A 13,118-nucleotide genomic window follows, 5' to 3' on the forward strand; every position below is an offset into this window, starting at 1 on the left:
TTTGTCAAAATTTTATTTCTATAGAACATTTTGTTAAAATTTTATTTCTATAGAAAATTTTGTCAAAATTTGCTAAAATTTTATTTCTATAGAAAGTTTTGTCCATATTTTATTTGCATAGAATTTTTTTTGTCCAAATTTTATTTCTACTGTAAATTTTAGCAAAATTTTATTTCTATAGAAAATTAAAAAAAAATTACCAATTTGACGAAAATGGACCAAAATTCATCAAATTACATTTGGTCCGACCATCGGACAAAATTTAAAAATTAATAATTTTTTGGACCAATTTTGCCAACTCTGATTTAATGTAACATTCCATTGCCAAATTTTGTGACATAAAATACAAAACATTAGAAATTGTATCTCTGTTTACTTTTCCCATGGGTTGTTTGAAATCATGAGATAAGATTTTGGAGAGAGATATTGATTTAACATTATATTGTCGATTTTGTGATATTTTTTCTTCGAACTCATTCAACTTAATAAGTCATGCAATTAATTAGCTCCAAATATACTTGGGTCGATTTTATGGGGGTATCAAATAAACTTCAAAATTGGCAGCACTGTCTCTCGTTGGCTATGGATTGTTTGGAATCATTAGATTAGACAAAGAGTGATTGCAACATTGCGTTGCCAACGTTGTATTTCTTTTCTCTCTTTAAATAAAAATGATTTCAAAGAGATTGTAACTGAATTTGAATTTGCATAAAGTTCAAAAACGTATATTGTTATATTTCATTATAATTTTTTTTTTGGATTAAAATTCTGTTGCATATAAATAAAATCAAAATATTTCATTATTTTTTTATTTCGCTCAAAGATTTGTTTTCTAAATTTATTTACAAATATATTTGGAAAATTAAAATAAAGATTTGAAATAAAATGTAAAGAAAAATGAAATAAAAAAATGAATGTCTCACCAAAACGTTTTTTTCTCCAAAAGATACTTTTTACATATTTAAGGTTTCATGTACAAATTATAGTTACTTACAATACCTCATAATATCATACATTTTTTTGTTTCAAATTTTTATTCTATATGTTTAGCCAAAAAGTTTTTAATTTAATTTAGTTTTTTTTGTCTAATATCGAAAAGTACAAAACATGAGATCACTGGCTCAAAAGTGAACCGATTATGTAGTTTGTAAGTCCATCATTAGAATAGAATCCATATAGTTTTCATGGTTACTGTACAACCTTAATATATTGCCCCCAAAGGTATTCTCTAAGGACATTTATAGACCCATATACGATTAACTGGTTGTACAATTGTAAGGATCTTCAGCTCTGAAATTCGGATGATCCTCGTAAGGTTTAATGCCAGCAGCTCGTTTCTCATCTCGCACTCTTTCCACATTTTGCATGACACGTAAAAAATTACCACCAGCCAATTTTGTTAGATCTTCAATGGACCAACCCACACCAAGTAATTCGGCAAAGAGTGTAGGATATGTGGAGACATCTTCTAGGCCCTTGGGTGTACTGCAATGAAAAAGAAAAAACGAAACGAAAACAATTTATTAGTCATGTGTCATCTCTTCACCCAAACTAATTCCAATCTTAGTTTCTATGGCATATTTAAGTAAAAGATTTTCGTAATTTATTTGAAATTTATTCATATAATAAATGTGTGTTTTAGACTTAGCCAAGGAGATAAATAAGGCAAATGCCCAACAAAGACAGCTGGTAACAATCGTAGCCTATGTGTACATGTATATGGTCAGGATAGAATTTTTCTTTATCCTAAAAAGCAACAAAGGAGGGAGGTGACAGTTTACCAAGAGCTTGTATCTAACATTCAGTGCATTTTTACCATAATTTTTTTTTGTCAACATGTCAATCCATTTTGTGATTCATTGTTTCCTTTGGCTATTTTCGTTTGAAACCAAAACCATTGGACTAGAAACCAATAGAGTTTGAGTGGTATTATTTTTTTTAGGAATATATAAATGCATTGTATACATATGTATTTATTATACCCTTCACCACTACTGTGGTACAGGGTATAATAAGTTTGTGCATTTGTATGTAACGCCAAGAAGGAGTAATCATAGACCAACCTTTTAGTATACAGATCGGCTTAGAATTAAATTCTGAGTCGATTTAGCGATGTCCGTCTGTCTGTCTGTCTGTCTGTTGATGTATTTTTGTGTGCAAAGTACAGCTCGCAGTTTTAGTCCGATTGTCCTAAAATTTGGTATAGGGTCCTGTTTCGGCTCAAAGACGATCTCTATTGATTTTGGAAAAAATCGGTTCAGATTTAGATATAGCTGCCATATATATTTTTCATCGATCTGGTCATAATTGGCGTGTATATCAACCGATCTTCCTCAAATTCCGTACATCCGAATATTTTATGAGTCTCGAAAAACTTGCAAAATATCAGCAAAATCGGTTCAGATTTAGATATAGCTCCCATATATAGCTTTCGCCCGATTTACACTCATTTGCCCACAGAGGCCAATTTTTTGCTCCGATTTAGTTGAAATTTTGCATAGGGAGTAGAATTAGCGTTGTAACTATGCGTGCCAAATTTGCTTGAAATCGGTTCAGATTTGGATATATCTCCCATATAAAGCTTTCGCCCGATTTACACTCATATGACCACAGAGGCCAATTTTTAACTCCGATTTAGTTGAAATTTTGCATAGGGAGTAGAATTAGCGTTGTAACTATGCGTGCCAAATTTGCTTGAAATCGGTTCAGATTTGGATATATCTCCCATATAAAGCTTTCGCCCGATTTACACTCATATGACCACAGAGGCCAATTTTTAACTCCGATTTAGTTGAAATTTTGCACAGGGAGTAGAATTAGCATTGTAGCTATGCGTGCCAAATTTGGTTGAAATCGGTTCAGATTTAGATATAGCTCCCATATATATGTTTTTCTGATTTCGACAAAAATGGTCAAAATACCAACATTTTCCTTGTAAAATCGCCACTGCTTAGTCGAAAAATTGTAAAAATGACTCTAATTTTCCTAAACTTCTAATACATATATATCGAGCGATAAATCATAAATAAACTTTTGCGAAGTTTCCTTAAAATTGCTTCAGATTTAAACGTTTCCCATATTTTTTTACTAACATTGTGTTCCACCCTAGTGCATTAGCCGACTTAAATTTTGTATTTGGGACAAACCTTTATATATAGCCCCCAACACATTTGACGGATGTGATATGGTATCGAAAATTTAGATCTACAAAGTGGTGCAGGGTATAATATAGTCGGCCCCGCCCGACTTTAGACTTTCCTTACTGTTTTTTTTTTAAATTTTAGTATAAATTAAAAGTGATGTCGAAGGTATATACACACAGAGAAGGAATATGATCACATCCTAGAGCAAAATGTTATTTTTGGATTTTGGATATTTGGAACAGTTTTGCCGCAAAAATGGTGATTTCTCGCCTTCTTTTGAGATGATCGGTACTATCTTAGTTGTTAGTACCATCCTTAAACTCCAAAATGTCCTTGGCACAAAAGTCCAACGGATTCAAATCCGAACATTTTAGTGACCATTCATTGGAGTAGAAATGAAGCGAGGAACCTCCTTTTGAAATCATCCTTGGTTGACGCGTGCTGAGTAAGATGGTCTTGTCGGAATGTCCATGGTCTGTGGCCGAAATATTTGTCTCACAGGACGTCAATACTGTCTCTCGGAGCGTGCTGAGTAAGATGGTCTTGTCGGAATGTCCATGGTCTGTGGCCGAAATATTTGTCTCACAGGACGTCAATACTGTCTCAATATTTTATAACATTTTCTAGATAATTTCGGTTTTTATATTGACCCCGCGGCCGATGAGTTTTCATTTTTTTGTTCACAAGCATGGAGAAGCAGCGCCTTGACTCTTTTTTAACTCTACCTATACTGAAAACGTTAAAAAATCGAATATCTTTAAATGACTTTTTGAGCATACCCAGAATGTTTGTGTTTTCCGGTTAGGATCAAATGGAATGTTATGCAACAAGTGTTTCTGTTTTAAGTACTCCTCCGTTTCATTTCCAAATTGATCTGATCCAAATTGCGTTTCTTCACATCAGTTCAGTATTTCACACCACTTTATTGTTTATTTCGTTGCTACACAATAGTTTAACAAATCCAAGAAAATAAATTCAAGGCTTCAATGCTGCGTACAATGCATATCAATACACAAAGGCAAGGGGATAGTGTAAGGAGACCCCCCTCTCTCGTTTTCGTTTGCCATATATACAAATATCAAGTCGATCTCATTCTATTTGAAGAAATATTGACACTTCGATTTATTTTTGTTTACTTTCATCACTAGATGTGTTTATGTACGTAGGAGTGTGTGTGTGTGCATGTGTGGGTTTGTATGTACCATGGGGATATCAAACATAGGCTCACATTTACACTACCTTCACTCATCGGTTGACACATAGCAATTCCAACAAAATAAACCTTTCAATTCAATGGAATTCGTTCTCAACATTTGTTTTCAATTTCTGAGTGATGGCGTTTCAGGTCTCTGAGTCTTGAATAAAGGCAGAACTCACAGATGGGCAAGAGGTATCCATATAGCATAGTGTTTCTATAGCATGAGGAATACGGGCTTTTAACTTGGGCTTTTTAACTTGAGATTATACAAAATAGTATTTCGTCCATGTAGTATAACGTTGCCCCAGTATATGAAGTAAAGGATAACCACGCGGGTAATTGCTGATTGGACAAGCCTGTCAGCGAGTGTGTCGTTCAAGGATGGAAAATATAATTTTTAAGAAAGTACAAAAAAGGTATTTTTTTACTGTTTGGTAGATTGGAAGAATTTATGGTAATTCATAAATTGTCTAAATAAAATAAAAAAGGCGAAAGATTTATTCGACAACTGAAGAGAAGCCAGAGTAAAATAAAATAAATTTTCTATTAAAATAAATAAAAATAAATTTTGGATTAAGTTTTCTATAGAAAAAAAATTTTTGACAAAGTTTTCTATAGAAATAAAATTTTGACAAAATTTTCTATAGAAATAAAATTTTGACAAAATTTTCTTTAGAAATAAAATTTTGACGAAATTAAATTTTGATAAAATTTTCTTTAGAAATAAAATTTTGATAAAAATTTCTATAGAAATTAAAATTTTTGATAAAAATTTCTATAGAAACAAAATTTTAACAAAATTTTCTGTAGAAACAAAATTTTGACAAAATTTTCTGTAGAAATAAAATTTTGACCAAATTTTCTATAGGATCAAAATTTTGACAAAATTTTCTGTAGAAATAAATTTTTGACAAAATTTTCTTTAGAAATAAAATTTTGATAAAATTTTCTATAGAAATTAAAATTTGACATAAATTTCTATAGAAATAAAATTTTGACAACATTTTCTATAGAAATTAAAATTTGACATACATTTATATGGAAACAAAATTTTGAGAAAATTTTCTATAGAAATAAAATTTTGATAAAATTTTCTATAGACATAAAATTTTGGGAAAATTTTTTCTAGAAATAAAGTTTCGAGAAAATTTTTAATAAAAATAAAATTTTGGGAACATTTTCTATAGAAATAAAATTTTCATAAAAAAGGTATTTTTTACTGTTTGGTACTGCATACATTTTTTAAATAAAACAAATTTTCTAATAAAATAAATAAAAATATATTTTTGACAAAGTTTTCTATAGAAATAAAATTTTGACAAAATTTTCTATAGAAATAAAATTTTGACAAAATTTTCTATAGAAATAAAATTTTGACAAATTTTCTATAGAAATAAAATTTTGACAAAATTTTCTATAAAAATAAAAGTTTGGCAAACTTTTCTATAGAAACAAAATTTTTACAAAATTTTTTTAGAAATAAAATTTTGACAAAATTTTCTTTAGAAATAAAATTTTGACAACATTTTGTGTAGAAATTAAAAATTGACATAAATTTCTATAGAAACAAAATTTTGACCAAATTTTCTGTAGAAATAAAATTTTGACAAAATTTTCTATAGAAATTAAAATTTGACATACATTTCTATGGAAACAAAATTTTGACAAAATTTTCTATAGAAATACAATTTTGACAACATTTTCTATAGAAATTAAATTTTGACACACATTTCTATGGAAACAAAAGTTTGCCAAAATTTTCTATAGAAACAAAATTTTGACAAAATTTTCTATAGAAATTAAAATTTGACATAAATTTCTATAGAAACAAAATTTGACATAAATTTCTATAGAAAGAAAATTTTGACCAAATTTTCTGTAGAAATAAAATTTTGACAAAATTTTCTTTAGAAATAAAATGTTGATAAAATTTTCTATAGAAGTAAAATTTTGACAACATTTTCTATAGAAATTAAAATTTGACATAGAAAATAAAAAAATAGAAACAAAATTTTGCCAAAATTTTCTATAGAAACAAAATTTTGATAAAATTTTCTATAGAAACAAAATTTTTACAAAATTTTTTTAGAAATAAAATTTTGACAAAATTTTCTTTAGAAATAAAATTTTGACAACATTTTGTGTAGAAATTAAAAATTGACATAAATTTCTATAGAAACAAAATTTTGACCAAATTTTCTGTAGAAATAAAATTTTGACAAAATTTTCTATAGAAATTAAAATTTGACATACATTTCTATGGAAACAAAATTTTGACAAAATTTTCTATAGAAATACAATTTTGACAACATTTTCTATAGAAATTAAATTTTGACACACATTTCTATGGAAACAAAAGTTTGCCAAAATTTTCTATAGAAACAAAATTTTGACAAAATTTTCTATAGAAATTAAAATTTGACATAAATTTCTATAGAAACAAAATTTGACATAAATTTCTATAGAAAGAAAATTTTGACCAAATTTTCTGTAGAAATAAAATTTTGACAAAATTTTCTTTAGAAATAAAATGTTGATAAAATTTTCTATAGAAGTAAAATTTTGACAACATTTTCTATAGAAATTAAAATTTGACATAGAAAATAAAAAAATAGAAACAAAATTTTGCCAAAATTTTCTATAGAAACAAAATTTTGATAAAATTTTCTATAGAAACAAAATTTTGACAAAAATTTTTATAGAAATAAAAATTTGTACAAAAATTTCTATAGAAACAAAATTTTGACCAAATTTTCTATAGAAATAAAATTTTGACAACATTTTCTATAGAAATAAAATTTGACATAAATTTCTATAGAAACAAAATTTTGACCAAATTTTCTGTAGAAATAAAATTTTGACAAAATTTTCTTCAGAAATAAAATTTTGATAAAATTTTCTATAGAAATAAAATTTTGACAACATTTTCTATAGAAATTAAAATTTGACATAAATTTCTATAGAAACAAAATTTTGCCAAAATTTTCTATAGAAACAAAATTTTGACAAAATTTTCTATAGAAATTTAAATTTGACATAAATTTCGATAGAAATAAAATTTTTGACATAAATTTCTATAGAAAAAAATTTTGATAAAATGTTCTATAGAAATAAATTTTTGACAACATTTTCTATAGAAATTAAAATTTGACATAAATTTCTATAGAAATAGAATTTTGACAACATTTTCTATAGAAATTAAAATTTGACATACATTTCTATGGAAACAAAATTTTGACAAAATGTTGCACATTCTCAATACGCCAACACAGAAGCGAATAAACTATAAGACAGACACTGACAATTTGGCGCAAAGCTACAGAAATCTCATTAGAAAAAGCAAAGCGCAGCAGAGTAAGCGTTAGTAATGCAACAGACACCGTCGTTAGCTATTTACTCTACAGTTGGTGTATTATTTTTGTTTATTTCGTGAGTGTTTTTAATGTAACATGTAATTTGTATGTATTTAAATGTATTGTGTATATATTTTCTTTTCTATTTGTATACGCAGAAAAATTTTCCCGATGAAGTCTTTCAATGAAAAGACGAAATATTGAATAAATAAAAATTAATCATCCAGACCTCGAGCTCGTTTTTATCAACAATTATCAATTGGAAAATCTATATACAGGTCGAATATAATAAAAACATCCATAGTATAAGAAATAAAATTTTCATAAAATTTTCTATAGAAATAAAATATTCTGAAATACATTTTTGCAAATTAATATTTTTTTGGTAGTTTTTGGTAAGATTTTCTCCAAATGTTGGTAGATAATTTTCGTCTCAAGTTTCAACCGTGACTGTAATGGTTTGCATTATATAAGTACGTGATCGATAACTTCTTATCTAGAAAGTGTTCGTGTGGATGCGTAATAAACAATACCATGCCTTTTCCGACCAAATCCTTCTTGAAATTCAAGAAAATCGTGTTTTTGACTCTGAGTTTTGCAAAATCGAAATTCTGTTCTCGCATGACCATTAACAAACAAGTTTGTTAACGATTTTCTTAAACTATTAAAATATGTTGTCAAAATTATTGGACCATAAATCTGATATCGGCACATAACTGTATACACAAAAGGTACTAAATCACTCGCGGGGGTACTACGGTACTGATCGGGGTGAAAAAGTATTGAAAAAAGTACTATAGTACTGCATTTTCCATCCCTGGTGCCGCCTCTTCTCAACGGAGGCAGTAAAGAAGAAGAAGGTAAGCCTCCAATGACATCATGGAGATCCACAATACTGCACGGAAAACAGGTTCCAAAGATCTTGCTTAGATTTTGGCCAAAGAGACAGAGAAGTGTACTAAAGAAGCAATTCTCTTTTAAATTTAACCTTTACGTTTTTGATACTAATAACCATTTATTTTTTATTTTATTTATTAAAATCTTTATTATAATTAAACAATTTCAAGTACAAATGATGTCATGCCTCATGTAAAAGGCGGCTTTAAAATAAAGTCTTGAAAGACTTCTCCTATATTTGAATACTTTTTTGCTTTATAGTCAAGCCAAAAAAATCATAGAATTTAAGGACGATACTTAAGACGCGAGTCAGAGCCAAGTTGACCACAGTTAAGTGGAATTTTCTTTTATGGAAAGATCACTTAGATTACACTAAGAAACTGAAACATTCACGAAAAGTCAAAAGGGAATGTTCACAGTTTCGTCCACAATGCTGGTTCGAGTCATAAATACGTAACCATTGCGTTTTCAGATCTTAACGCTGGTTGTCAAATTGACTACGCATTGTGCTATTTTATCGTTGTCAGATTGACACCGTCTGTTCTTCATTTAAAACGACTTGTGTGTTGATTCACTTTCATGAACGGATCTTTTTGAAACGTTCACGTCGTTCATGATTTTTTCTATGGGTGTAGGTTAAGTATACAGGGTAATATGTATTGCAACCAACTTCAGGTTGCTATCATTTCTACATCGCCAGTCTGACAGCTACTGCATTCAAAAATAAAGTTATTCCTGATGGAATTTAAGCGTGATAGCTTGAGTGCTTTATATTCGACTGGAAAATCATAAGTGGCTAACATTGGAGCCCTTCAGCATTCCAATGTGAAAAAAAATCTTTTATTTCTCGTACCATTACTCATTGCATCTCATCCAAAAAGAAGACAAACAAAACGGTAACAACACCACAAATTATCCGAAAAGTGATCGAAGTGGTAGAAAATTTTCTCGTGAGCTGAACATATCAGGTAAACGGATGCAACAGCTTGTTCTAAAACCATTGAAGTTCCAAAACGTGACAGAGTTCATTGATGCACAAAATAAAGTTAGATATGAAACAACCAAAGTGTTGCTTTGCATGCACGAAAATTGTCAGTTACCAGTTTTCTACGATGAGAAGCCATTCCAAATTGAGAAGTTTGTGAACAAACAAAATGAGCGGGTTTACTTGCCAAAGAGGTCAGCTGAAAATCTATATCTTCGATTGGTCACCAGATCTCAAAACTGCCAATGGTGTAACGCTAGCTGGTAGTTATTTACCATGGGCTCAAAATATATGAAAAATATTATCGAGAAAATGTCCTAAAGTTAGCATTGAAACCCTGTGTAGAGAAATATTTCGGTCACCGTTAATGGACATTGCAACAGGACTCAACACCATCGGACTCAGCAGCAAAATTTACATCTTCGATTTCATTTTTATAATACTTGGCCCCCAGATCTCATGGATAGATAGATGGTAATTGTGTGGGTCACCGTATCGACCAATGGTCGCTACACGTTCGTATTCATCGACCGTGGCGACAAAATAAATGCCAAATATTATCAGTCAAATGTCCTAAAGTCACTATTGAAACTACGGGTGTCACTCGTGCCTAAAATAATCTACCAAAATTTGAAAAAAATTGAACAAAAAATCTACCATATTTAAAAAAAAAAAAACTTATTTTTAAATTTTTGTTCAAATTTGAAAAAAATATTTTTCTTCTAAAGAATTGTTTTATTTTTTCATTTCAATATGTGCAATATTATATATTATGATCCCATTAGCGGCAATTTTGTGGGTTTCAAATATCTCTTGAATTGTAAGTGCGTCGAATTTTAAATGTTTTAATGATGTTAGCTTGCACCAACAAGGGAATGTTACTACTTTTACGAAATTTAAAAAAATAAAAATTTTTAAAACTATTGAGATTATGGAAATTTAAAGAATTAAAATTTTTAAAGATATTGAGTTTATAGAAAATTTTGTTTCTATAGAAAATTTTGTCAAAATTTTATTTCTATAGAAAATTTTGCCAAAATTTTATTTCTATAGAAAATGTTGTCAAAATTTTATTTCTATAGAAAATTTTGTCAAAATTTTATTTCTATAGAAAATTTTGCCAAAATTTGACTTCTATAGAAAAATTTCTCAAAATTTTGTCAAAATTTTATTTCTATAGAAAATTTTGTCAAAATTTTATTTCTATAGAAAATTTTGTCAAAATTTTATTTCTATAGAAAATTTTGTCAAAATTTTATTTCTATAAGAAATTTTGTCAAAATTTTATTTCTATAGAAAATTTTGCCAAAATTTTATTTCTATAGAAAATTTTGTCAAAATTTTATTTCTATAGAAAATTTTGTCAAAATTTCATTTCTATAGAAAATTTTGGCAAAATTTCATTTCGTATTTTTGTGTATTGTTGACCTATTTTATGATTATTCTGGTTATTAATTTTGACCTCAAGCCGAACAAAATTAATAATCAAATTTCATTTCTATAGAAAATTTTCTCAAAATTTCATTTCTATAGAAAATTTTCTCAAAATTTCATTTCTATAGAAAATTTTACCTTTATAGACAATTTTCTCAAAATTTTGTCAAAATTTTATTTCTATAGAAAATTTTGCAAAAATTTCATTTCTATAGAAAATTTTGTTCAAATTTTATTTCTATAGAAAATTTTGTCAAAATTTTATTTCTATAGAAAATTTTATCAAAATTTTGTCAAAATTGTATTTCTATAGAAAATTTTGCCAAAATTTTATTTCTATAGAAAATTTTGTCAAAATTTTATTTCTATAGAAAATTTTGTCAAAATTTCATTTCTATAGAAAATTTTCTCAAAATTTCATTTCTATAGAAAATTTTGGCAAAATTTCATTTCTTATTGTTATTTTTATTTCTTATTGTTATTTCTACTGAAAATTCTGCCAAAATTTTACTTCTATAGAAAATTTTCTCAAAATTTTGTCAAAACTTCATTTCTATAGAAAATTCTGCCAAAATTTTATTTCTATAGAGAATTTTGTCAAAATGTTATTTCTACAGAAAATTCTGCCAAAATTTTACTTCTATAGAAAGTTTTCTCAAAATTTTATTTGTATAGAAAATGTTGCCAAAATTTTATTTTTATAGAAAATTTTATAAACATTTTATTTCCATAGAAAATTTTATAAACATTTTATTTCTATAGAAAATGTTGTCAACATTTTATTGCTATAGAAAATTTTGTCAAAATGTTATTTCTACAGAAAATTCTGCCAAATTTTTACTTCTATAGAAATTTTTCTCAACATTTTGTAAAATTTTATTTCTATAGAAAATTTTATTTCTATATAAAATTTTGTCAAAATTTTATTTCTATAGAAAATTTTGTCACAAATTTATTTCTATAGAGAATTTTGTCAAAATGTTATTTCTACACTCAAAAAAAGTGAACTCTCTATTTCACTAATGCCAATTTAACTTTATTTTAGTTCATGGAATTATTATGTTTGGAGAAATTTTACATAACTCTAATAATTTTTTTTGTACTTTAGTTAAATGAACTAAAAAACGGGAAAAAATTATACACAAATTAAGCATAAATATTTACTAAATTCGTATATCTCACAAAATAGTTAATTATTTCTTTAAATTTGTAAATTTTACTACAAATACGTCCATCATGAACTTCCTATATCACTAAAGACATTCTTGCAATTTTGAACTCCACTTTTTTCCTTCAAATTACAAAATTTTCTTTAACAATTTAAAAAAAAAATATTTATGTCTAATAAATGTTCTTGAATTTGTCGAAAAATATTTACTTATTTTTGTGATATCGGCGTGATGCCAACGTTTGTACTACTGTTTAGTTAAAATTTTCTAAAAATATTCAAAATTTGCTAAAATCAACCAAAAGTTTTCTGCATGGTGGGTTCACTGTTTTTTCAGTGTACAGAAAATTCTGCCAAAATTTTACTTCTATAGAAAGTTTTCTCAAAATTTTATTCGCACTCAGCACGCGTCAACCAAGAAAACGGAGGTTCCTCGCTTCATTTCTACTGCGCAATTGCCGACAAAATCTCTGGATGTTAATCCATTGGACTTTTGCATTTAGGAGAGTAAGGTTGGCACTAAAAAATACCAAAGTGTCGATCATCTCAAGACACATCACATCGCCGGAAATGGAACAGAAAACGGCCGATTGAGGGTCACAATTCTTGCCAGAGCTAGGATTCTAAAATTTGATGTTATTTCCTGCAGTTTTTTGCTTTTGAGCAATAAAATTTAATAAATGAAAAAAGCGCTTTACTTTGTTGCATTATAAATCAGCCACCCTGTAATAGTTGCCCACTGTGAACGTATCTCTCTTAGCAATAAGTGCTGTCCGATTCTATGGTTAGCTCAATGACAAGGGAGCTCCTGTTTATAGGCATGTAAGGTTAGGTTAGGTTAGTTGGCAGCCCGATGTATCAGGCTCACTTAGACTATTCAGTCCATTGTGATACCTCATTGGTGAACTTCTCTCTTAGGCATATAAAGAGGCATGTAAAT

The 13,118-nt window shown here is 27.9% G+C and overlaps 1 protein-coding gene across 1 annotated transcript in view; it reads right to left on the reverse strand.

The window, feature by feature from the left end:
• Positions 1-975: 975 nt before the first annotated feature.
• The window catches only part of LOC142226624 (uncharacterized), a 513,612-nt gene continuing 501,469 nt past the window's right edge, over positions 976-13,118 (reverse strand). The window contains exon 9 of the mRNA XM_075296721.1: positions 976-1,485. Within this exon, the coding sequence (XP_075152836.1) occupies positions 1,257-1,485 (229 nt within the window). The 3' untranslated portion in view covers positions 976-1,256. The remainder of the gene's footprint in view (positions 1,486-13,118) is intronic.

This window comes from Haematobia irritans, chromosome 2, assembly GCF_050003625.1.
Source record: "Haematobia irritans isolate KBUSLIRL chromosome 2, ASM5000362v1, whole genome shotgun sequence".
Classification (NCBI taxonomy): Eukaryota; Metazoa; Arthropoda; class Insecta; order Diptera; family Muscidae; genus Haematobia; species Haematobia irritans.